Raw genomic sequence first — 25,893 nt, forward strand, 5'->3', positions numbered from 1 at the left:
AAGCCGTAAAATTTTAAAAATTTTACAAGAGCCTAATAATATTAGAAAAATCTTGAAAAGTAAATTTTTACAATAAAATTTGATAAATTTTAAAATTCTATTTTGCAGCACGTCTAATTAGCAGACAAGAAACAAGCTAATCCGAGAGCAATTTGAGTGAATTAAAATATTAGTGACCATCCCAGTATTATTCTAAATATTCTACTACCTTGTTTTAAAATTTTTTCCTACTTGTTAAACTGAAAAAATTTACATTTGCGAAAGTGTAATTTTTAAGTTAAAAAAATTAATAAAGTAATTAAATTTTGACTTTTAAAAGTGATTAAGAGAGAGAGAAGATGAATGAAAAATAATCTTCTTCTCCAACAAGCTTCCCGTAAGTTCTTTCTTCTATTTTTCTCTCAAATATTCTCACTTTTAAGCTTGATTTTGAGGGTCAAACTTTAATTTTCTTGAGAAGTTTCAAGAGGTAAATTTGTTACCCTCATCCTCCTCTATACTTATGGTTTTATTTTTAAAATGGTGCTTATTTAATTTTCTCTTCTTACTTGAATGAAATTGAATAGGAATGGGAAGGGTGTTATCTTGTTTTTATTGTTGTGGTTTTACACCTAGGATACTAGAATCATGCTTGAAATGGAGGATTAGAAGTGGTTGAGCTAAAAACTTAAGAACCTAAATTCGCAAGTCACTGTTCACTAAATTCTAGGACTTGTACCATGAAAGTTGTAGCCCTTTTAATACTTGAAATTTAGCCACTGGTTTCATCTCAAACAAATATTTATAACTCAAGTTATGTCCATTTTACTAACAGATGTTCTAGTTGTCACCTTAGGAGGTTGCCCTGTTCCAACAGTCATGAATTTTGATTTACTGAGACTTATGAGTGTAAAATTAAGACTTGACTCCTTCATAAAAGTTATATGAAATTGTATTTCTGAAATTTAGAAATTGGTTTCATGTTAATAACTTATGTGTAGCATGAGATATGGTCAAATTACTAAGGTATATTCAGAGTGTTAGTGTAGTTGAGCCCTATCAGAAACAGCCACTGTAAACTGAAAATTGACACTATTCTATAGGGTATTTGAACTTAATTTCTCTATAAAAGTTGTAGATAAATGAATCCTTGAAATTTAGAAACTGGTCTCATGTTAAAATATTAAATATATCTTGAGTTATGGCAAAAACACTGAACCTTGTGTAATCTACTAGAAAATTTCCCTGTCATGACTTTGACCAATTTTATTGTACAATCTATCTTGAATTAGGCTTTGAATTCTTATTAATATTGTAGATAATTACGTTATTGAAATTTGGGCTTTGAACTCATGCCAAAACAGTCTATATAACTCTAGAAAATTCCAAAATACTAAACCTTGGTCATGTTCGCCATTAGGATTTTAAGTGTAAGGTGAATGTGAGCTTAACATATTACCAAAAATGGATTAACAAAAAAAAATGAGTTTAAATTCACACGAGATAAAATCAGAGAACTATAAGGTTCTAACTAGCGTTTCATTATGTGTATAGATTTCATCAAAAATCAACTTCAAGCATTGGAGAGAACAAACGTGGATGTAACAGGTAAGGGGTGGACTATGTAGTAAGGATTACATCATAAACTTGTTTAACCTTACTTGTTGAAATTGTCTAAATTTTGTTATGATTGATGATTGTGATTTCCTTATATGCTTAATTTTGATAATAGTTTGCTTATGTGTTTGGTGGTGGAAATATTTGTTTGATACTTCATTAAGACATAAATTGTGTTATATGATATGAAATGTCTTTGAGTGAGCATTTATGTGCATGGTGATTTTTCAGGAGAAAGTTTAGTGAAAATAAATTAAAATGATTGAATGATGGATTGAGAACCCTTATAAATTGTATTAGGAAGTTTTTTTATTGTTACAGGTATTTGAAAAATTTTGGAAAGTCCGTATTACAGGGAAAACTCTATCGAAATTGTGAAAAATATTCAGATTTAGAAATTTTTTTAATCATTCTCGAACAAATTTACGAATTTGGGAATATGAGACTTTTCTAAGAAAAACCACTTAGGAACTCATACATTAGTCATCCGAAGACAGTATTTTGTGCAAAAGGGGAATCAGAGACTATGGACTCTAGGAATACAATAGGGAGGCCCTGAGGGAAGACTTGGGGAAGAGTAGTGGTTGGAAGCCCTAAAAGACTCAGGCTCGCTACCTGTTGTCAGAAATCTCACTGTGCAAACTCTCCTGTATCTGGCTGTGCTCTTGCCGTATATCATGATCAGTGAGCTATTAGGTTCATAGTTGAGCGTGGGTCTCAAAAATCCCATGAGTGGATTTCCATACCTAGTAGTGTCAACTCCTTGCTACCCCAGCGCTGATTTAAGAAATGATTTGGGCCTGCATGCATGGACATTTTAGAAAAACAAACTAGGATCATACACCATCATCATCATTTATTTGGAATGCGATTGATCTATGAATGTTTATAATGTTTGATTTTAACGTGATGTATGAACTATAGCTCACTATCATTTTTCTATTTTCTTTATTTTCTCTGTACCTGCAGTACTCATTGGACCTGATCGTTTACCATATTTAGCAGAGGGAGATGGCCCAGATTCCACACCAAATGAATATGACGATCAAGCTCATTAGCCCGGAGCCACATTAATGGCAGCACGATTGGGATAAATACACCCATATTTTTGCAGGCATACTTACTATATTTTTTAGGAGAGCGGCACCAGGACTCAGAGGTGGTGTCCCTATTACCATAAGGACTAGACTAACCCTTGACTTAGATAATAATAATCCTTTGCAGCCTATACCACTACCAATTCCCCCTCCAGTTGAGGAGGAGGAAATGAATATTGATATTCCGGAGGATTATGATCTTTTAAACACTGATGAGTCTAACAACTCGAAGATGGACTCAGGTGAGGGAGATTAATCTCCTGAGTCTGAAGATATAGATTCAGAGTAGGACTGATACTACTTTTTTTGTTTTTTTGTATAGTGACAAAGGTTAGTCGTAGGCATTTTTGTTGTACATAGGCCTTTATGGTACTGGGTAGAATCCACTCTTTTTGTTTAGTTGTGTTGCTTTGTAGGAAGTCATCCCTGTTGTCCTTATTATTTTGAAGAACTATAACTAATATTTTATCTGTATGTAATTATACTGCTAGGTGAAATGGTAATTGAGTTCTTCAGTATACAGTGTTGTGTAATGCGGGAAACTTATTGACCATTTTGCCCTTTGTATTACTATAAAAGGATGTCTAAACACTTATGAAAGTTTGCCTTAAGTACTTTATGCAACGACGAAATTCTAAAATGTGTAATTGAAAATTTACTTGTTAAAGTTTATTTTTGTAATTAATGGTTTAATACATCGATATTTTGTATGACGGGAAGATTATTAGTATAAATAAAATTTTTACTAAAAAAAATCACTAATTCTCTAATTGAGGGTTTATAAAGTAAAGTGTTACAATGAAAATGATTCATACTTGATGAGTAGTTTGTTCATGTCAAGTATGAGTGAAAAAGTCTCGGATAAGAATGAAGAAGTTAAGTAACATATAAGTAAAAAGAAAAAAAAAATAGAATTCAATGTTCTTAAAGTTTTTGGTTAAGTACAAGGTTTTAAGTTTACTTGTATAATTTATTTGAGAACTCAAAAGTTATCTCTTAAGACAACACCAGTTTGAAATCTTTACCAAGCATAAACATAAAACAACACATAAATAACACATGTATAGAAAAAGAATACATTTGAAATGACAGAAATAATAGAAAGATCATAAGATTTATATAACATTATTATTTAAGCTAATGTATAACCTAATGTTGTTTTAATTATAGAATGTGATGTATTTTGCATTTAAATTCTTATATTGATAGGACAAATATATAAAATGGTTTAAACTATTATTTGGTAGAGAAAATATGAAATGATTTTGACCTAAATAAAGAGAAAAAAATTAGCCAATATTCAAACTAGCAGCTAGTCAAACTTTGTTCTTAGATCAGAGATTAATTAAAGTAATTATTATTATTTATCGTATATAATCACATTAATAAAAAAAATTTACAAACTCAAAAGCACACTATTTTCTTTTCTTTTAGTCAAATTGTACCAAGTTTTTAATTCTCACAATATCTTTCAACTAGATCCTCTTAGTCCAAATTTTTCAAAAATTTCTCAAGTCATAATCATAAATAAAAGATGAAAAAAGAATGATAATAAAAAATGATTTATGTGATTAAAACTTCAAAAAACAAAGTTTGTATTTTTTTCATTTTTATAGCTATATATTTATGAGTGACCATTATTTTATTAGGTATTTATAAATATTGTGCAGTTTTATACAAGAAGGCTACAACTAGGTTTTGGGTGCATTTTAGGGCCTAAATTAGATGAAAAATTAGGCTTCGTAACAGCCAACACGCCTATGCCCCAACAGCAAGTACATGTATACATCAGTACACATGCATAGCTGTGCTTATGCTCATACACAACCGTTCTTAGTTGCAGGAAGTCCAAAGCAATATTAGAGGTTTCCAAACCCTATTAAAGAGACTTGAGGGGTTGTAACTTAATAATTCTTTTGATATATCTCATACCTCACATTTCTTTTTACATCCTCAATCTTAATTGTTCTCTTTTAATCGTTATGAAATTAATAGTTCATAAACTCTTTATGCTTTCTATTCCTTTTACCTTGCATAATCATTGGAGTAATAACTTAGGGAAAAGACTATTAACAATGCATGATCATTGGATGTTAATAGATTTAGTATGAGTGGTTGGCATCATAAGGAAACCAAAATTGGAATTAATTTTAAAGTGAACATAGAGAAGTATAAAGGTGAAACCATAGGCCCTGGGTAATGTTAGAAATTGCGCTATTTTAATTTATTTTAATTAAGTTTTATATTTAAATTCTTGTTTTATTTAATTTCACATCCTTTAAGTTTAAACATTTAGTTAAGAAATTCTTGGTAATTGGAAATAATCTTTGTGGAACGATGTTTTGGAAACTTATTTTAGAACTCTTTATTACTTTTTAACGGGTACATTTGCCCACGAATAAGTTTTGGATGCCGTTATCGGGGATTATTTTTAACAAAATCTTATATTTAATTTATTTGAGCAATTATTATTTTGTTTTAGTTTAATTTAATTTTATTTATTTTTATCTTTGCTTTTTTAATTATTCTCTTATTTTTTTTTATTTTTTTTTTCCATGTATGCTCACTCATTGTAAGTCTCTCGCAAAATTTATTTTTGACCAAGGAATTGAAAAGACTGCATGAAGGCTAAGAAAATAGTGTAAAAGAAAAAAGATTACAAAAAGGAGAAAAAATCTAAGATTATATGACATCACAGCTGAAGGTGATAGTAGAAGCATTATAGCCCTTGATGTAAAAGCTAACAATTTTGAGTTGAAGTCGACTTTAATCAATTTAGTTCAAAATTCTACACTATTTGGAGGGCTAACTGATGAAGACCCCAACTTCTATTTAACAAAGTTTCTTAGACTCAAGGACACCATAAAGTACACCGGTGTGACCAAAGATGTTGTAAGGCTCACTTTTTTCCATTCTTTGTCATGAAAATGGTGAACGCATGGTTCTCCACACTCCCACCAAACTCAATTACAACATAGGAGAGCCTAACACAACAATTCTCAGCCAAGTACTTCCCTCCATCATAATCCGTTAAGCTTATGACAAAGATTTCTAACTTTCAACAATATGAGTTTGAATCTCTGTTTGAAGCGTGAGAACGATTCAGAGAGCTTTTGAAGAAATGCCCACATCATGGCTTCCCCATATGAAAATAGATGCAAATTTTCTATAGTGACTCTCACATTCTAATAGAGTCACAATTGATGCACCAGCTAGAGGAGCCTTCATAAGAAAAGAACTAACTGAGGCTTACATATTGATAGAAGAGATGGTAGCCAGCAATTTTCAATGGCATACAAACCCTAAACCCTCATAGAGGCAAAAGGAAGGAAGTTGCTCTAATCTATCAGACAGAAAGCCAAAATTCAATAGCAAATAAGCTGAAGACTCTGTCAAAATAGATGAGATTTCTGTTAAGAGCACAAAATTCATCAACAAAATTCTCTACAACTTAGGCAACAACCATAATTCAGGATGGTGTAATAAGGCCACCAATTTGTGGGAGAATGGCCAAAGAGGCCAAAGTTCAAATGCTTATCATCCTCCCTATATGCAACCTTAAGGAGCAAGATCAGAGAAGGGAGAAGTCTCAAACTTTCAATTGGAGCAAATAATATCAAAACTTAAATTGCAGATGGAACAACAAAACTTTTGATTAGAATAATATGCCCAAGTAATGGACAAAAGGTTCTTAGAGATAAGTTTTAACATGAAATATCAGTCATTAGAAATAAAAGCATAACTTACTAATCTTTTGAGTCAAAGGACCTTAAGAACACTGCCAATCCAGCTAGAACCTAATCCAAAGGAATAATGCGATGCCATTACTCTTAGAACAGAGGCACATAGTTTCAAGATATGCACGCCCTTGCTTATTGATGAACACACTCCTGCATTTGAAGAAGCACGACTGTGCTACGATAAGCACAGTCATGCATACTCACATGCAAGGTTGTGCTTCAAACACAGAAACTGAGCAAAAGAAGAAAGAAGAGCCATTTGCATTGTCAAGGCCTTAACAACTCAAAATTCCTTTTCCTCAGAGGCTAAAGAGCAATAAAAGAGATCCACAGTTCAATAAGTTTCTAGAGATCTTGAACAAGTTACACATAAACATCCTTTTTGTGAAGGCTATCTCTCAAATGCCCAAATACACTAAGTTCCTCAAAGAGATATTGAGCAACAAAAGAAAGTTGAAAGAATTTAAAATTGTGAGGCTTAATGAAGAATGCTCAGCAATTCTTTTGAAAAAGCTATACCCAAAGCTCAAAGATCTAGGGAGTCTTACTATTTCTTGTACTATAGGTAGCTCTCATGTTGAAAAAACTTTATGTAATTTATGGGCAAGTATCAATGTAATGTCTCTCTCTATTTTTAGAAGGTTAGGTATGCAAGAACTCAAACCTACCTCTGTGTCTTTGCAATTAGCAGATCGCTTTATTACTTACCTAAAAGGTATAGTAGAAGACGTCCTGGTAAAGATGGATAAGTTTATCTTCCCTGCTAATTTTGTGGTGCTTGACATGGAAGATGATGATGATGTCTCCATCATCCTAGGCAAACTCTTCTTGGCCATTGTAAGGGCTATCATAGACGTTCAAGAAGGAATGTCCACTTTGAGGCTAGATGATGAGAAAGTCATTTTTCAAGTTTTTAATTATTTAAAGTACCATTCTAGACAAGAATCCTATAATTGTGTGAGCACTATGAATATTGCTTTTCCTTCTATTTCTAGAAAGCATGAAACACCAAGAAGAAGGACAAAGAAGAATTAATCTGAGGATGAGGAAAGACAAAAGGCTCAAACCACTCACTGATAAACCCCCAAATTTGGAGCTTAAAATTCCTCTTCTTTATTTTAATTCTCATCCTCTTTCTCATTCCATGATTAACACTTCTAATGTGACATATGTTATGGGAGAAAAGTTGCTAGAAAGACAACTACACATCAACTCATGTTTCCTTCTCACCATAATCTAACAAGACTGTCAGACTTACAGGAGGCAACTTGGGTTGTTTATTTTAGTTTTAGTTATGTTGCTTTACTTATTTTAATTTTATTTTGTTTATTATTTTTTTAGATGAAGAATAAGCATACTAAGAGCTCAAAGGAGTTTAGTTAATCAATAACCATGCACTTTTTTTTGGACTTGTGTAATACATGACAATGCTTAGAGACATGCATGGTCGTGTGTGCCGTCATAATAGGAGAATTAAGGCTTTATATTATGAGCACGGGTGTGCATACTAGTCAGCATGGCCGTGTTGATTCACTAGAGCTAGTGTGCCCACAGAATTCCAATTCAAAGTTCTCAATTAGGCACTTTTAATAAGCTTATCAGGGAGTCCCTCTCTTTTCTATCTTAATTGACTTTCTTGGATGCATTTAATTGTTCCAAACATTGAGGACAATATTTTACTTTAAGTATGAGGGAATTCCCAATAATATGATTGTTATTGCATTTTCTTAAGTAAGTGTCTGTGTCTCTTTTTCATGATAATTTGAAACTTTTACCTTTATGAAACCCAATTTTCTTAGATAAAAGAGCATGTTGAGTGATTATCATTAGAATAAAGTTTTCATGTGGAAATTAATAATTAGCTAAGTTCCCTACTTTTTGCTCTATATTAAACTTTAATCCACAAATGTGAGTATTAAGCCTTAAAGAGAATTTTTATCCTAATTTTATTAATTATACTGATTATCTCATTATTTTATGTGATTATCCCTTTAGAATTTGTGCTCTAAAACTTGACTTGTAACCAATTTGAGGCTATTATATTTTTATTACATGTTTTAATATGATTGAGACATATTAAGATTATATTTTTCTTGGCTTTCAGTATATTTGAGATAGATATATAACTAGCTGCCCACTTTGAGCTTTATTGATTATTCTTTGTTCTTTGCAATGAAATTATAAAATATTTTGATGACCTTGAGTTTATAAATGAAACAATTGGGTTGTTAAATTATTTGTTAAATTCTCCTCTTCTCTTATTTGTAAAAAGAAAGAAAATACATGTAAATATAAAAGAGAATAAAAATAGCAAAAAAAAAAAAAAAAGATTACAAATGAATAAAAGGATGAGAGAGTAAAGAAATTGATTGAATATGAAATATAAAAAATTACTCTAAGAGCTTTATTTATAAACTTAAGAGATGTTTGTAATTTCTATGATTTATTACCCCTTTATATATCAATTCCCTTCATTTATCTCACCTCAATTATTATAACTATTTGGCTATATTACAACCTGAAAAAAATTTCCTAATTTTTACTTGCATTCAATTTAATTAGTGAAGAGTCAGTTTATGGTCAAGCCTATGGTAATACACTTCTCTTTTGGAGGAACTAAGTGATATCTCATTTGATCCTAGACACTTAGAGAGAGAGGAAAGTAGAGCATCCTAATTTGATGTTTGAACAAGATGTTATAGAACATAAGATTCTAATTGGGAAACATTTTGATTACTTATACTCAATAATATTACTCCTTTTGTTCTTTTTATCTCCTTTTGTCTTAGATTCCTTATTATGGTGATCTATTTCAAGTTGTTCCCTTATTTTTAGGTAGGACTTTGCTTGAGAGCAAGCAAATCTCAAGTATGAGGAGTTGATAAGTTTGTATTTTGACATATTTTTATAGCTTATATATTTATGAGTGATTATCATTTTATTAGGTTTTTACACTAATTTCTATAAATATTGTGCAGTTTAATGTGAGATGACTACAACTAGATTTTGGCTACATTTTGGGCCAAAATTAGATGAAAAGTTGGACTTCGCAACAGCTAGCACGTCCATGCCCTAACAGCAACCATAGGCGTACTTCAATACATGTGCACAATGTGCTTATGGTCATACACGATCGTGCTTACTTGCTGAAAGTCCAAATCTAAAGCAATATTAGAGTTTTCAAACCTTATTAAAGAGACTTGAGGGGCAATGACTTAATAATCCTTTTGATATCTCTGAAACCTCACATCTCTTTTTACATTTCCAATTTTGGTGTTGGTCAGTCGCTAACGACTATTGGAGCTTTGGAAACGTGTCTTGGACCAAGAGCTCTTCTCGCCTTTTCTGTATTGGAAACTCCTCTAGTATGCATTTGCTTTTCGATTATTATGGATTGATTTATTGTTTTGGTTTTCTTTTATATTATGTCTAACTAAATCCATAGTTAGGGCTATTTTATGCATTCTTTTCATGACTTTATGAGATCTTTATGATTTATGATAATTTTGTATTTTTGCTTTTGATTGGTGTCTATCCTATTGTGCTATATTTGTGTGTTAAAGATCCACAAAAGGAAAAGCACTTGCCATTCGTTGGTTATTAGGGGCATCTCGAAAACGTCCTGGTCGAGATATGACTTTCAAATTAAGTTCCGAATTATTGGATCTTGTCAAAGGGAGTGGCAATGCCATACGCGAAAAGGAAAAGACTCATAGAATAGCAGAGGCAAATAGAGCTTTTGCACATTTTCGTTAATCCAAAAACATGATCTATATAGACACATAGACCCATGAATCCATATATCTTGATCGAAAACAAATTAAAATTAAACAATATATCTCTTGAAACAAACAAAAAAGAAACGAAATATCATAATTAATTATATTGTAAGTGATCATACGACGTATAGTTAATAGATTTATAGAGTAAAATGAGACAAAGGATTAGGTGAATCAAAATTAGTTTTTCTTTTTCAGTTGTTATTAAATTAACGGCTCATAGGCTCTTTATGCTTTCTCTTCTTTTCTCTTCTTTCTCTTTATGGTCATTGGGTGTTAATAGATTTTTGTATGAATGGTTGACAATTATAAGGAAATCATAATTGAAATTAATCTAAAAGTGAATATAGAGAAGCGTAAAAGTGAAACCATAAGCTCTAGGTTCTTCTCGATTAAGTTTATTTTTAGAAGTTGTACTATTTTAATTTCTTTTTAATTAATTTTATATTTAAATCTTTATTTTATTTAATTTCGCATCCTTTAAGTTTAAACAATTAAATTATGAAATTTTTTGTAATTAAAAACAATCTTTATAAGATAATATTTTAAAAAATTATTTTAGAACTCTTTATTATTTTTTTGACGGATACACTTGCCTACGAACAAAAGACAACGACAAGTTAATAATTCTACTAGACATACATGTGGAACAAGATAAATTATTCAACACAAAAATGACTATCATAATAGAATTGCATACATAAAGGACAAATAAAACAAGATATAGAATTTGGACTCTTCCACAATAAAATTAACTTAACATTTTTGTGAAATATATGAAAATAAGTTTATTTGATTATCTACTAAGAAAATTAGCAAAGAAATCACAATAATTTAGATAATATTCTTATCCTTTAAACTTATTACTAATGAATTTCATTGATTTCACACATTATTTCTCTAGTGATTGGGAATGAAACATGTTGAAGTTATATTTACATATAGTGTTTGTCATCCTCGTACATCTTGCATGGTCATTTTTTGGTATATTAAATGAGGAGACGTTTAACATGTTTCAAATGTGCCAAATGAGTATAAACATTTGCATGATAAAAAGGTGATAACAATTTTTTTTTGCCAAATTTCAATAAATTTTTTTTGGAATAATGTATTATATATTTTTAAACCATAAGTTTCCTAATATTGGAATTTTTTTGGATAGCTAGACTTGTTTATTATATAATTTAAGTTTAGGATTTTTTAAAATTATTTTTTAAGAGAATAGGGTTGATCAAAGCTGCTTTTGGTCAAATTTTATAAAATAATTCAATGCTAGGTGAGTTAAATTATGTCGTATTATTAGAAATAATGATTGTTAAACTAAGTATCGTATGCACACTAAATCTAATATTAACCATAATAAAAAAGGAGAGTTGAAAGTTGATTGATTGTTATTAAAAAAGTAGAACAAAGCAAGTTAAGAATAATGAGTGATAAATCAATTTTTTTATTTAATTTAATAACTGAAATATTACAACTTACTAATTATTATATTTCAATTTTACTTTTATTTATAATTTTATCTAAAATAATTAATAAAACACTAATTAAGTTATAGAAAATTTTTGTTGTAACACACAAAATATTTATTGAATTCAAATTAGTTAATCATACATTTTCCAATTCTAATAAACTAAATTGCATTCGAACTTATACATGAAGTTAAAACCATCTAAATATGATTCTTAATTTTAATTTAATAAATAAAATCAAACATTATTGTGATTAAAAATTTAATATAATTTTCATTTAAAATTTTTAAAAGTAAAAAAATTCAATTATTTTAAATCTAAACATCAAATTTTAGTTATAATACAATATTTTTAATAAAAAACCTAATTTCATATATTATTTGTAAAAATATTTTTAAAATTTTACTTTTTTAATTTTAAATATTAAAATTATTTCATATGATAAATTTATTAAAAATCTCTCACATATTTATAGTTTTAGAAAAAAATTTAATAATTTAAGAGTTTAAGTAAATTATAAGTTATGATGAAATTAAATTTAAACAATTGTATAAATAAAATTTTAATAGCTCGAAGAAAAAAAAATATTGTAATTACTCTTAAATCAAATTAAATAAAATAGTGTAATTAAATATTATTATTGTTAAAAACTAAAAGGTAATTATGAAAGTGAAACCCTACAGGCAATCCCCAAATGCAAAATCCTTCTTGTTAATACTTCCGGTTCCGACTGAGGAGGCACCAGGCACCCCGTCGCTGTTGGCTTTGTGGTCGTTGCAGTCTCGTTGTCACCTGTAAAGCTTTCATTGCTCTTCTGAACTTGAGTTTGTGTTTTTTGGTTCCTTAGAGTCGTAATCGTTCATGCCCTCGAATCGTTGCGTGTGTTTGTTGTGATCTGCACATTTGAGAATTTTCCTTTTTTTCCACTTTAGTGTTCATTATGTGATTGTCAATTTGATACATGCACTGGTACGCTTACACTTCAGTATACGTGCATATTTTCTAAACCAAAATAGTAGCAATGACATATATTGTAGCACTTGAAATGAACTTTTACTTGCCAGGGTCTTATATATTTTCTAGTTTAAGTTTAAGGAGTTGCAGAATGGAAATTTGTAATGTAATTACATTCAATCTAGTAATGATTACAAACTGTAGAGCTGTCTTTCATTGAAGTACTGATTAAGCTGAAGTATCAAGTCTGCATTTGTTTGGGGTTGCAACTACTGCAGCTATGTCTGGTCAATTAATATACATAGGGCAATCATGTTGTGTTGGTTTGAATTTTATCATTTTTGTTCATTTCAATAGACCCACTGTTGATTGATCATTGAAGAACAGAGTATTGATATGGAATGGTTTGTTGCTTCTGCGTTTGTCCTAGTTGTTGGCATAGACAAACTTTTCAAAATCATGTTTGCATTTGTGTTATTAATGTCAAGTTTGAACTCCGTTATATTCTTGTTTGCTGCTACAATAGACAAACTTGTCCTTAGGATTCTGAATGTATGAGATTATACATCTTGTGCAGGTTTAGATTGGCTTACTGGCCTACCAATATGAAAGCTTGCTGGCCTATTTAATTTGAATTTGATAGGCTTTGTGGCTTATTTATTTCATCTATTTAAGTTGTCAGGTTCATTTATGTATATAGGCCTTCTGGTTTTTCATAGGCTTTATTATAAAATAGGCCCTTTAATTGGCTTTCAAGCTAGGTCATGCTTGTAAACGAGCTTGGCCGAGCCTATAAAAGGCCTTTAACGGGTAATTGGGGCAGGCTCAAGCCAAGTAATGTGAAACCAGGCCAGGCTTGAGCATTGCATAACCTGGTCTGTCTTGTTTCCACCTGTGTTATAAAAAAGAAACATGTCAGTTAATTGTGTGTTGGGTATTGACTGAGAAATTGCTTGCAGCTGCAGGTTCCCTTTGTGTTTGAATTTGATGGCTGTTTCTTATGTTCACATGGTTCAATCTGCCAGGGGTTTCCACAAGGGAAACCTCTCCTATCCCAGATGCAGTTACAAGCCCCGCGTAGTTCTTGCTTCTATGCATTTGTCAGACCCTAAGGTACTTCTCTGTCATTTAACCAATTAGTGTGTTTTCTAGGATTTGGTTGCTTCAGAAAAATGGTTTCTTGGCAAAATAAGGAACCTTGTTTGTTGATTGACCAAGTTGACAACACATCCTACAAATGATGGTTCTCATGATGGGATTTGTGTTGATGTCTTTGAAGTAGACTGTATGGTTTTGTGTGTGTGTATGTGAGTGTGTGTGTGTGCAATCAGGAACAGGGTTCAAGCATAGGTTTAGCTTTGCGCAAACTGTTAACATGTGAACTTACATTCACTTGGTAATATATGTTATTGGAGAATGAAGATCATTACCATTGTATAAACAGGGTCTTAGAGAACCCAAAGTGAACTGAGAAAAAGAAATTGCCACTTTTTTGACTATCAGTTATGGATGTTTGGTGTCTGGATTTCCTATGATTCTTTATCTAACAGTAGTGGACATCAAATTTTACACTGCATTGTGCCTTTTTGTCAGTTAGATTGTGTAGAAGTATCCGGTACATGCACCAGCTGTAGTTTGGTTTAAAAAAATGGTTGCTTTAGCATCTACGGTGCCTATTATGCTTATTGGTTAATGGATAGGATCACATGATTGAGAATCAGCTGGTAAATTTTTCTCTTTCATCATGTAGCCGTATATGGTGCAGAACAGAAACTAAAAGTTCTTTTTAATCTTGAATATATTGTTACTTTTGTCACATTTAAATGTTAAACTTTTGTCAGGTAGACTCATTCTTGGACAGTGTAAAATGGGATAATAAAGGATTGGCTGTGGCAATAGCTCAAAATGTTGATACAGGGGCCATATTAATGCAAGGTTTTGCAAATAGAGAAGCAGTGGCTACAACCATATCTTCTCGAAAGGCCACATTCTATAGCCGGTCACGATCAACATTGTGGACCAAAGGAGAGACCTCTAATAATTTTATCAATATTCATGATGTCTTTCTTGATTGTGATCATGATTCGGTAAGCACTTTTCTTTTTTCTCTTATTGATCTATTTATTTTTCCTTTTTGTTTTTGGTACCAAATGGTATGTTGATTACTTTTTCATCACCTGTTAACTGCTTCTCAGATAATATACCTTGGGAAACCTGATGGGCCTACCTGCCACACAGGGTCAGAAACATGCTATTATACATCAGTGTTTGACTTGTTAAAACATCAAGAGGTTTGCTTCAATCAATTAAAACAAACACGTCTCATTTTCCTGCAGAAAGACTTCAACAATACTCAAATTGATTTCGGTTATCTGTTACAGGCTCAAGGAAATAAATTGGCTTTGACCTCTTTGTATGAGTTAGAGACAACGATCTCCCAACGCAAGGCAGAGTTGGCACAAGAAAACGGAAAGCCTTCATGGACAAAGCGCTTGTTGCTTAATGATAAGTTGCTGTGCTCTAAAATCAGGTTGGATATCTTGCCATGTTTTGTTATTGAGTTTAAAATTAAAAGGGGAAAATTTTCCTTTTCTTCACTTTGCATCTCAAAAAAAACCATATTCTACATGCTTTTCAGTAGGCCTGTTCATAAAAACCAGTTTATTGGCCCAATCTATATTTGAATCCAAAACTGAATATATAGTTTACATTACTACAACAACAACCAAACCATATCCCACTAAATGAGGTCGGCACACCATTTAGTTCGGTCAAAAACCGAATTTTCAGAAATCTCAATAAAGAGTCTGCATCATCAAAAGTGAATTTAAAATCAGTCTATCCTATTTCTTAACTGTTTTGTTTCAATCTCCATATTTTCAACCATTCAAATCTTCAAATATCTAAATCCAAGCCACATTAAAAGAATGACATCCTGAAGGTGCTTTTACTAGGACAAGGACTGTGAATAATTAGATTATCTCTCTAGGAAATGGTGTTCCTAAGAGATAGATGTCATTTGATTGTATGCAAATTGGAAATAGTGATGGGAAAGTCGGGGAGTGCTTTGACGTTGTTTCCAATGATAAAGGTAGAGCAATACACACATCCCATTCCTCTACACGGTGAAAATTGATGACCATGCCACACTTTCTAGAATCATCACTTTTTAAATCTCCATTCTACATGGAGATCTCCTTCCATTTCTAGATTTCTGCATATGAAAACTGGTTTTGTATCAAAACCATTTTTTAAAATTGGTTTTGAACCAAGTTTGAAAAGAAAAAGAAAAAGATATGGATTAATTTTAAATCTAATCCATATAATGTTTTAAAATGTATCTGGTTTGGATTTATATCAAATCTAACTATGCACAGCCCTATTTTTAAATCATTGCAAAGCCTTGTAGCTGATACAATTGCCTCTCAATATTTTTATCAAAGAATTAAACTTAGTTGCCTTTCGCTTAAATGTATTTGTGCTGCTTTCCAATCAAAATTAAACTTTTACCTTGGTAAAAGATCTGCATTTAAGGTTGTTGTGAGTTAATAGGATGAAACTCTAATTTTGATTGAAAAACAGTGACAAACACCTATATAATTGCATTTAAGTTTTGTTCTATCTTCAAACATCACTTTTATTATAATTAACCTTGCTTGAGAATAAAGAAAACATTTGGACTGAGTGCTTATATCTTTATGATCTCAGATTGTAACTGTATCTTTCTACTTGCAGAGAAGAGGCAAATGAATTGTGTCAAACACTAGAGAATAATGAGGACAAGTCACGTACTGCGTCAGAGATGGCTGATGTACTCTATCATGCCATGGTTCTGTTGGCACAGAAAGACGTCAAAATAGAAGATGTTTTGCAGGTTCTTAGGCAGAGATTTTCCCAATCTGGTATTGAGGAAAAAAGAAGTCGTGTACCCGAGAAACCGGTGGATGATTGACTTTTCTCTCAAGTCTATATTTCAAACCATATATTTTGCTATTGGTGACATAGCAGGATGTACCATACAATTTCTTACCCGTGTGACGATTTTAAGTAGAGGGTAACTTATTAAATAATGTAGAGAATGTGAAGAACACCATGTAACTGTGGTCCTGAATTTTTTCTAGAGATCAGTTTTACAAATTTTTAGACGTTTTAAGTTAATGTATTGTTACATGCATGCTTATGGAGCAAACTGCTAGTCTGCAATGCGCAAAATTGGCCATCTTAGTTATTTGTCTATGTTGGACTGTTGAAATTTGTGTCGTCTTGTGATACCCTCAATTTAATGTTTTTATCTTTGACTTTTATTTCATACAATTCGTCTTTCTAATTGAAAATCATAAATAGCAAGTGCTTTTTCTCTGTTTTTTTATTCTTTTTGTTTCTCGCCGTTTTCATATTAAATGTAGTGTGTACACAACGTGAGAAGAAAAAGAAAAGCGAAGTATAGTCGTTTAGTGTAAGTTGAACAGGTCCTTTATTTTTTACTTGAAATAAGTAGTAGTTATTATTAAGCTGAAAAATACTTTTGGTCTTTAACTTTTGAGGTTTCAATTTTAGTTCTTGGTATTATTTTTGTTGTAGTTAGTTGTTTTAAATTAAATGCTTTTAGTTTCTAGTGACGATGTAGGTTAAAAAAATGAAATGTGGCATACAAAATTAACATATAATAACCTTTTAATCAGTCATGTCATGACTAAAAATCAAAAGCATTTAATTTAGAAAAGTTGAATTAAAACTAAAGAAAAAATGTTTTAGATATTATCATAATATAATTCTTAGGGAAGTGAAAGTTGTATAAGAACGTGAAGGAATAGTAGTGCCTATGCAGTGCAAGTGATAACATTATGCTCAAATTATCTAAGACTGCCCCAATTAGTCTTGGTGGCCATCTTCAGGAGCCACTCCTAATGAAATCAACATAAGAACAGCAAAAATTGAGACTACATGCTTGCCCTTTAGACCAATTGCTATTGAGCTTTTGTTGGTTGCAAAGGTTAATCCTCAACTGGTTATGAATGAAACGTGTCAAAGCTATCTATATTTACATGCTTTTGATATGGATGTGTTTGTCACCTTCACCATTGGAACTGGTGTGGTACATTTTGCATGATTGTAATTTGGTATTTCAACTGGGGAGGCTTTTAATACCCTTTAACTGTGTTATGAGGCTATTGGAACTATACCATAGAAAATTGTGATAACAATATTTTTTAATAAAATTTTAATATCACTTCCCCCTCCAAAAGAAGAAGAAGTGTATTTTATCTTTTTTAAAGCCTAAGTTTCTTAACACTGCAGTGTGTTGAGAACTGCAAATTGAGAAAGGAGTTGAGCATGCTGTAGGAATTTAGACTTCCATACTCAAATTATAATTTATATTTTACAACTTAACTAACTCAAAAAAATTAATCATCATTATTTAAATAATTTAAAATACAATATAATGAGATAAGGTAATAAAAACTATTTTATCTAATGCTTCTATCCCCCCCCCCCAATAAAGAAGTATGGGATGCCTTAATATCATATATACTCTTTCTAATTTTTAACAATGAACCATTTTATTTTAAGTTTTCTTATTTTAATTTAAAATTTATTTTTTAATTAATTGTGTATTTGTTTTTAATAATTTTGATCAATATTTTCTTTCAATTTAACATTTTTTTATTTTACCCTAATTCAGTCTTATAATTTTACATTTTTAAATAAATATATTTTAGTTTTTATTTTAAAATTTAACCAACTTTAAAAATACCCATTTATAAATTTTGCAAAATTTATATATTCTAGAAAGTAATTGATACTACATTGTATAATTTTTTTATACTTTAACATGTAGCATGTTATACTGACAAAAGTTGGTCGAGTAAATAATAATTAGATTATATATCTCAGAGGACATCCAAAGTAAGCCGATGAGCTCAATTCTTCTAAAATTTCTTTCACCAAAAAATAAAAGCAATATTATGTTATTTAGAATGTAAGTGGATGTTTATTTTTAAATTATATAGGTATGAATCTCTCATTTATCTTAAAATTAACATAATGAGAATAATATCACATAATTTAACGGTAAATTGATAATTTTTTGAAATTATTAATAAATAATTTTAAAATATTTAACATTTGATATCAATTAATCATTATTCTAAATTATAGTTAATACAGTTAGCTGAGATAAAAAGTCAGTTATATTATCTGTATTTTAATTACACTCACATATATATATATATATATATATTCACATCATACTCTATAATCACGAGTTTATAATTGCATTGAATAACAATTGCTATTCAGATTTATTCCTTTGCTGTCTATAATTCTTCTCTTCTCATTAATCTCTAACACCTTTTATGGTATCATAGTCGATGGAGCAGTTGTAATGGCCATAACCACGCAATCCACTCAAGTCACGAATCTAGTCTCAATTAAACTGGATGATGATAACGATCTAACATGAAAGATGCAAACAATGGAAACAATAAAAGCCAACAAGCTTCAGACATACATTTTTGAGAGAGATTCAGGAGCAAAGCCTAAGAAGGTTCTAAACAAAGAAGATGGATTTCTTGACAAGGTTAATATAACATTGAAACTTGGGATCAACAAGATCAAATGGTGTTTCATGGCTTCTTGCATCTATGTCTCCCATTCTTCAAACACAATTGGTAGGATGTGAACATTCTTATCAAATTTGGAAGAAAATAGAAGCACCCTTTGCATTCCCAAACTAGAGCAAAAATTAGCCAATTACGACTCAATTAAAGATTGTCAAGAAAACTGGTTTCATAAATGATTATGTTATTTCAATTAAAAAAAATTGTTGACAAGATGCTTCTAAACACATACAAGACATTGTTGATGGGTTGTCAAGTGAATATGATCCTTTGGTTGCCTCTATATTCAAGAACAGATCCTTAATAGAAACAATGTTGGTGGCATTTGAGGAATGAATTGAAAGACACAACAAGGGTGCATGTTAGATTATTTTAATAATCTTATTATAGTGGCCTATGTAACTTATAGCATGACTCTAATTAATAATTTAATGTGATGGTGGTTAAATATAAAATATAGAGTCATTGAGGGTATAATTATAAATACAATTATAAGGAAACCCTCCCCTCTCCCTTCATATAAATTAAAGAGCGGTTACCAAATAGGTTACAACATTCTCTATTCTCACTTTCACGGTCTCTGAGTGAGCTCACGGTAAACGCAAGAAATGAATTTTCTCTCAACCATCCGAGAGGAGCTGAAAGAAGAAGGAAGAGTTAGGGAAAATACCATAGGATCAATGACATCAAAGAGAGAGGTAACATCTAGAAACAATGGATTCAGGTTAGTGCTCTCTAAACCCTTAATTGTATGAGAACCATGTATTGTGTTGTGAGAACAACGTAATTCAAGATCTATTGGGAAATGGTAATTTCATAATAGTCATTGCATAATGAAAATTACATAATGGATTAAAGAAAGTTCTAACAGTTAGTATCAGAGCTAGGTTGTGAATTTTGTTGATTCTCCATAAGAGATTGGTTCTCTATTAAAGTTTTCCCCAAATTACATGAACCCTAGGTATTTTATATGATGGATTAGCATTATTTTGATGTTGAATAATTGTTTTGGATTTAATAATTGAAAACCCTAAGATTTTGAAAGCTAGAAACATTTTTGAATCTGTAATATGAGCAGGGCCATGTATCAGTGAGCAGGGCCATATATCAGTGAGCAGGGCCATGTATCAGGGAGCAGGGTCACGCATCAGGAACAAGCACGACCATGCTTCAACGAAGCACGACCTTGCATGATGAAAGCACGGCCTTGCATATTGTAAGCACGGTCATGCATCAATTATAAGCACGACCATGCATCACGAAGCACGACCATGCTTCAGGAAGCGGAGACATGCATTAGAAATGAGCATGGCCTTGCTTCATCGAAGCATGACTATGCATTAAGTAAAAGCACGACCGTGCATAGGAATTTTACGGCAGAATAAGGAATATAATTCATAAAATATATAGATAATTTTAGAATTACATCAAAGTGAATTTTACTCACCAAAGTGATTAAATTCTCAAGTTAATTAATTCTAAATTACATTATCATAATGAGAACTTCACAATTTAGTGCTTAATTTTAAGGGTAGCTTGTTGGTCACCAAAGTGACCTAGTTTTAAAAGTTCTTTAAGCATTTAATTGTGTGTTATAAATTGTTCAAAATTGTTTGATGCTATATGGAAACAAAGAGTAAACAATTTAGCTCATTAATTATAACGCTAGGAGATCGCCCAAAGGTGGATCATTGCATATGATTAATGACATTAAGGAGACATGTAAGCACTTCATACTATGTTTGTATATCCAAAGATGACTTACATATTGGTTTGAGAGATTAGTTGTCAATTAAAGTTGTTTATTAGCATCATTATAGATAAATTGTGTATTTAGACGTTACCCAAAAGTAAACTTAGATGCATAATTGATGACAGTTGATTATCCGAATCCATTAAGTTTATTTAAAGCATAAATGTTTAAGCATGTGTTAAATATTTCAGTCTCTATGAATGCGTATGGCATGAGCGATGACATAGTCAAGTTCAATGGGCTTAATTATGATGATTAGGCTGAACAAGTTTGATTCCACCTAGGTATTATGGACTTAGACCTAGCAATCATTATGGAACAAGAGCCTGTAGCCATCACAGAGACCAGTACTGAAGAGGAAAGAACTCTTCGTGAGGCTTGGGAAAGGTCAAATAGGCTGAGCTTGAGCTTGCTGAAGATGACTATGGCTGAAAATATGAAATCATTAATGCCAAAGATTGAAAATGCTAGAAAATTTATGGCAAAGGTAAAAGAGTATGCATAATCGGACATTACTGACAAGTCCATTATAGGCACCCTGTTGACTGAGTTAACTACTAAGAGGTTTGATTGGTCACAGTCCATTCATGACCATGTGACTGACGTGATCAATCAAGCGGCAAAGTTGAAATCAATGGGTACGGAGGTAAAGAAATTCTTTCTAGTACAGTTCATTTTAAACTCACTCCTTCCTGAGTTTGGTCAATTCCAGGTGAATTACAACATCATTAAGGATAAATGAAATATATAGGAAATTAAGGCCATGCTGGTTCAGGAGGAAGGGAGGCTGAAGAAGGTGAAAGAACACTCCATCTATCTCACATTTCATGAAGGGGCTAGTAGTAGCAAGGCTAAGCCAGGTAAGAAGGACAACAAGGACAAGAAGGATAAGGCCTTATTAAAGGTTCGTGAAGGTCGAATTCAGAAGGGCCAGAGGTGCTTCTTCTGCAAGAAGACTGGTCACTTCAAGAAAGATTGTCCGAAAAGAAAGGTTTTGTTCGAAAGGAAAGGTATATATTATGTTTCAGTATGCTTTGAATCAAATCTTATTGAGGTACCTAAAAATACCTGGTGGTTAGATTTTGGTGCAACTACTCATGTGTCACATGTAATGCAGGGATTTCTTTCGATCCAGCCCATAAGTGGAACTGAAAAGTTCCTGTACATGGGAAACAGAATGAAGGCACGGATAGAAGGAATAGGGACTTAAAGATTAATCTTGCATACTGGTTGCTGCATAGATCTAGAAAAGTGTCTTTATGTTCCTGAATGTGCTAGAAATTTAGTTTCTGTTGCAAAGTTGGACGAATTTAGTTTTAATTTTAAGATTGAAAATGGTACATTTTCTTTGTATAAACACTCGTACTATTTTGGATCTGGTACATTAATTGATGGTTTATATCGTTTCAATCTTAATGTTAAATTTGCTGAATCTCTGTTTCATGTTGAGAATGCTATTAGTAGTAATTTGAATGTTCGTAATGAATGCTCTACTTTCTTGTGGCATCAAAGGTTAGGTCACATATCCAAAGAAAAGATGATGAGGTTAATGAAAAGTGAAATTTTACCTCAATTGGATTTTGTTGACTGGGATGTATGTGTAGATTGTATTAAAGGGAAACAAACTAAACACACATCAAAGAATCTAGCCACAAGAAACAGTTAACTCTTAGAGTTGATACACACTGATATTTGTGGTCCGTTTGACATCCCATCTTGGGGTGGTGAAAGATATTTCATTACCTTCATTGATGACTACTCACGTTATTGTTATCTGTATATGTTGCATGAAAAATCTCAATCAGTGGATGTCTTACAGGTGTTCATTGATAAGGTGGAAAGACAACTGGATAGAAAGGTAAAGGTTGTAAGGTCAGATAGAGGTGGTGAATATTATGAAAATATGATGAAAGTGGACAATGTCCAAGTCCATTTGCAAAACTTCTAGAAAGTCGAGGCATATGTGCACAGTATACTATGCCTGATACACCACAACAAAATGGTGTGGCTGAAAGGCGGGATCGTACTATCATGGAAATGGTTAGGAGTATGTTGAGTTACAGTTCTGTACCTGTCTTTGTGGATATACACATTAAAGACTGTTGCGTATCTGCTTAATAGAGTTCCTAATAAGGCAGTTCCAAAGACTCCTTATAAACTGTGGACAGGAAAAAAATTCAGTTTAAGACATCTTCATGTCTGGGGTTGTCCAGCAGAAGTAAGAGTGTATAATCCACATGAAAAGAAGCTTGATGCTAGAACCATAAGTGGTTATTTCATCGGCTATCCTGAAAATCAAAGGGGTACAGATTCTACTGTCCTAACCATAGTATGAGAATAGTTGAGTCTGGAAATGCAAGGTTCATTGAAAATGGTCAGTTTAGTGGGAGTGGTGAAACACAAAAGGTGCAAATTAAAGAGACACGTGCAAAAACTCCTGTAGTTAGTGTCTCTTCTCCAGTTGTTGTTCCTCTTGTTGTATCATGGTCACACAACATAAGGAGACAACAAGTTAATGTTCCAAACCCACAAGAACAACATATAGAGGATGAACCAGCTGAAAATGTGCAAGTCACAAGTGAGCAAGATGAAGGTAAACCACAAGAGATAGCATTAAGGAGGTCTGTGAGACAAAAAAGACCGGCTATTTCGAATGACTATGTGGTTTATTCACTTAAGCATGAATGTGACTTGAGTATTGATGAGGATTCAGTCTCATTTAAGCAAGCCATGGAATGTTACAATTCTGAAAAGTGGTTGAATGCCATGAAAGAAGAATTAAAATCAATTAGTGACAACAAGGTATGGGACTTAGTCGAGTTGCCTGAAGGTTCAAAACGAGTTGGTTGCAAGTGGGTATTTAAGACCAAACATGACTCAAAAGGCAACGTTGAGAGATATAAGGCTAGACTTGTTGCTAAAGGATACACTCAAAAGGATGGCATAGACTATAAAGAGGCATTTTCTCCAGTTTCAAAGAAGGACTCTTTAAGAATTGTTTTGGCTTTGGTGGCTCATTATGACTTAGAGCTCTACCAAATGGATGTAAAGACCGCTTTTCTGAATGGTGACTTGGAAGAGAGAGTTTATATGGATCAGTCAGATGGCTTCTTGACCGCATGTAAAGAAAGTATGGTGTGTAAGTTAAAGAAATCAATATATGAGTTGAAACAGGCTTCCAGACAATGGTATCTTAAGTTCAATGATACCATCACGTCATATGGTTTTGTAAAGAACACTATTGACCGGTGTATCTATATGAAGGTCAGTGGGAGTAAGTTCATCATTTTAGTCCTGTATGTTGATGACATTCTTTTTGCTATTAATGATGTTGGTCTGTTGCATACTGTAAATGAATTTCTCTCTAAGAACTTTAAGATGAAAGACATGGGTAAGGCTTCCTATGTGATTGGAATAGAAATATTTCGTAATAGATCACAAGGATTACTGGGATTGTCTCAGAAAGGCTACATCAACAAAGTATTAGAGAGATTCAAAATGGAAAAGTGCTCATCAGGAGTAGTTCTAATTCAAAAGGGAGACAAGTTTAGTGAAATGCAATGTCCCAAGAATGAGTTGGAGCAGAAAATAATGGAATCTATTCCCTATGCATCAGTGGTCAAGAGTTTAATGTATGCTCAGACATGCACTCGGCCTGATATCAGTTTTGCTGTTGGAATGTTAGGCCGATATCAAAGTAATCATGAAATGGACCACTGGAAGGCTGCAAAGAAAGTCCTTAGTTATTTACAAGGCACCAAAGACTACATGCTTACTTATAGAAGATCTAGTCAACTAGAAGTGATTGGCTACTCAGATTCAGACTATGCTGGATGTGTAGACTCAAGGAAATCCACCTTTGGCTATATCTTCTTGTTAGCTGGATGTGTGATTTCATAGAAGAGCAGAAAGGAGTCCATTATTGCTACGTCTACCATGGAAGCGGAATTTGTGGCATGCTTTGAGACCACTATTCATGCTTTGTGGCTGCGGAACTTTGTCTTAGGGCTTGGTATTATTGATAATATAGAAAAGCTGCTGAGAATGACTGTGATAATTCTACAGCCGTTTTCTTCTCTAAGAATGATAAGTATTCAAAGGGAGCAAAGCATATGGACTTAAAATACTTATCAGTGAAAGAAGAAGTGCAGAAACAGAAAGTGTCTATTGAGCATATTGGTACTAATTTAATGATAGCAGATTCGCTAACTAAGGGATTGTCCCCTAAAACATTTTCTGGCCATGTTGGTAGAATGGGCATTATAGACAAGTCTTTGTTAACATGATTGTGTGATTCACATATATGTGTATAGATTGTTTTGCTCATATTATTGTAGACATTTTGAGAATTCAATAAAAGTATTGTTTCTGCTTGTTTACTTGTTATCTGAATTGTGTTAATGTACATGTATGGTTTGAGTTTGATAACAGGTTGAGTGTTAAAAACACATCAGAGTTACAGTCTGTAGTATGACTGATTAAAGCTATTATGATTTGGGTTGTTTCTGTGATACTTGGAAGGAATCATGTCGTCAAATGACTTGTGACCGCCATGATCCGATCAACTTAAATTATTAAAAGATGATAACTTGATATTATCAATGATATGCGCACTTACAGTTCATTAAATCTTCAAGTCGTCACATAGGCCAAGTGGAAAATTGTTAGATTATTTTAATAATCTTATTATAGTGGCCTATGTAACTTATAATATGACTCTAATTAATGATTTAATGTGATAGTGGTTAAATATAAAATATAGAGTCATTGAGGGTATAATTATAAATACAATTATAAGGAAACCCTCCCCTCTCCCTTCATATAAATTAAATAGTGGTTACCAAATAAGTTACGACATTCTCTATTCTCACTTTCACGGTCT

General features: G+C 32.1%; 2 protein-coding genes and 1 non-coding gene across 7 annotated transcripts; 2 read left to right on the forward strand and 1 right to left on the reverse strand.

The window, feature by feature from the left end:
- Positions 1 to 5,725: 5,725 nt before the first annotated feature.
- LOC113864118 lies at positions 5,726 to 5,832 on the reverse strand. The gene has a single exon (XR_003504722.1). It is a non-coding gene; the product is annotated as a small nucleolar RNA R71 (small nucleolar RNA).
- A 1,342-nt stretch (positions 5,833 to 7,174) lies between these two features.
- On the forward strand, positions 7,175 to 10,189 carry LOC113862255 (30S ribosomal protein S7, plastid-like). Its single transcript, XM_027495349.1, has 2 exons — positions 7,175 to 7,314; positions 9,997 to 10,189. The coding sequence occupies exons 1-2, from the start codon at positions 7,175 to 7,177 to the stop codon at positions 10,187 to 10,189; spliced, it is 333 nt and encodes a 110-aa protein (XP_027351150.1).
- A 2,173-nt stretch (positions 10,190 to 12,362) lies between these two features.
- Positions 12,363 to 16,944, forward strand: LOC113863087 (histidine biosynthesis bifunctional protein hisIE, chloroplastic). Of its 5 annotated transcripts, none has more exons than XM_027496503.1 (6): positions 12,363 to 12,478; positions 13,598 to 13,751; positions 14,480 to 14,725; positions 14,834 to 14,929; positions 15,020 to 15,168; positions 16,374 to 16,887. In XM_027496503.1, the coding sequence occupies exons 2-6, from the start codon at positions 13,626 to 13,628 to the stop codon at positions 16,588 to 16,590; spliced, it is 834 nt and encodes a 277-aa protein (XP_027352304.1). In that variant the 5' UTR covers positions 12,363 to 12,478; positions 13,598 to 13,625; the 3' UTR covers positions 16,591 to 16,887. The 5 variants fall into 5 exon arrangements, with proteins under 5 accessions (XP_027352304.1, XP_027352303.1, XP_027352306.1 ...); XM_027496502.1 differs by having other exon boundaries at positions 12,383 to 12,478; positions 13,604 to 13,751; positions 16,374 to 16,944; XM_027496505.1 differs by lacking the exon at positions 12,363 to 12,478 and having other exon boundaries at positions 13,620 to 13,751; positions 14,484 to 14,725; positions 16,374 to 16,850.
- The last annotated feature ends 8,949 nt before the right edge of the window (positions 16,945 to 25,893 follow it).

This window comes from Abrus precatorius, unplaced genomic scaffold (assembly GCF_003935025.1).
Source record: "Abrus precatorius isolate BTA unplaced genomic scaffold, Abrus_2018 Scaffold3, whole genome shotgun sequence".
Lineage (NCBI taxonomy): Eukaryota > Viridiplantae > Streptophyta > Magnoliopsida > Fabales > Fabaceae > Abrus > Abrus precatorius.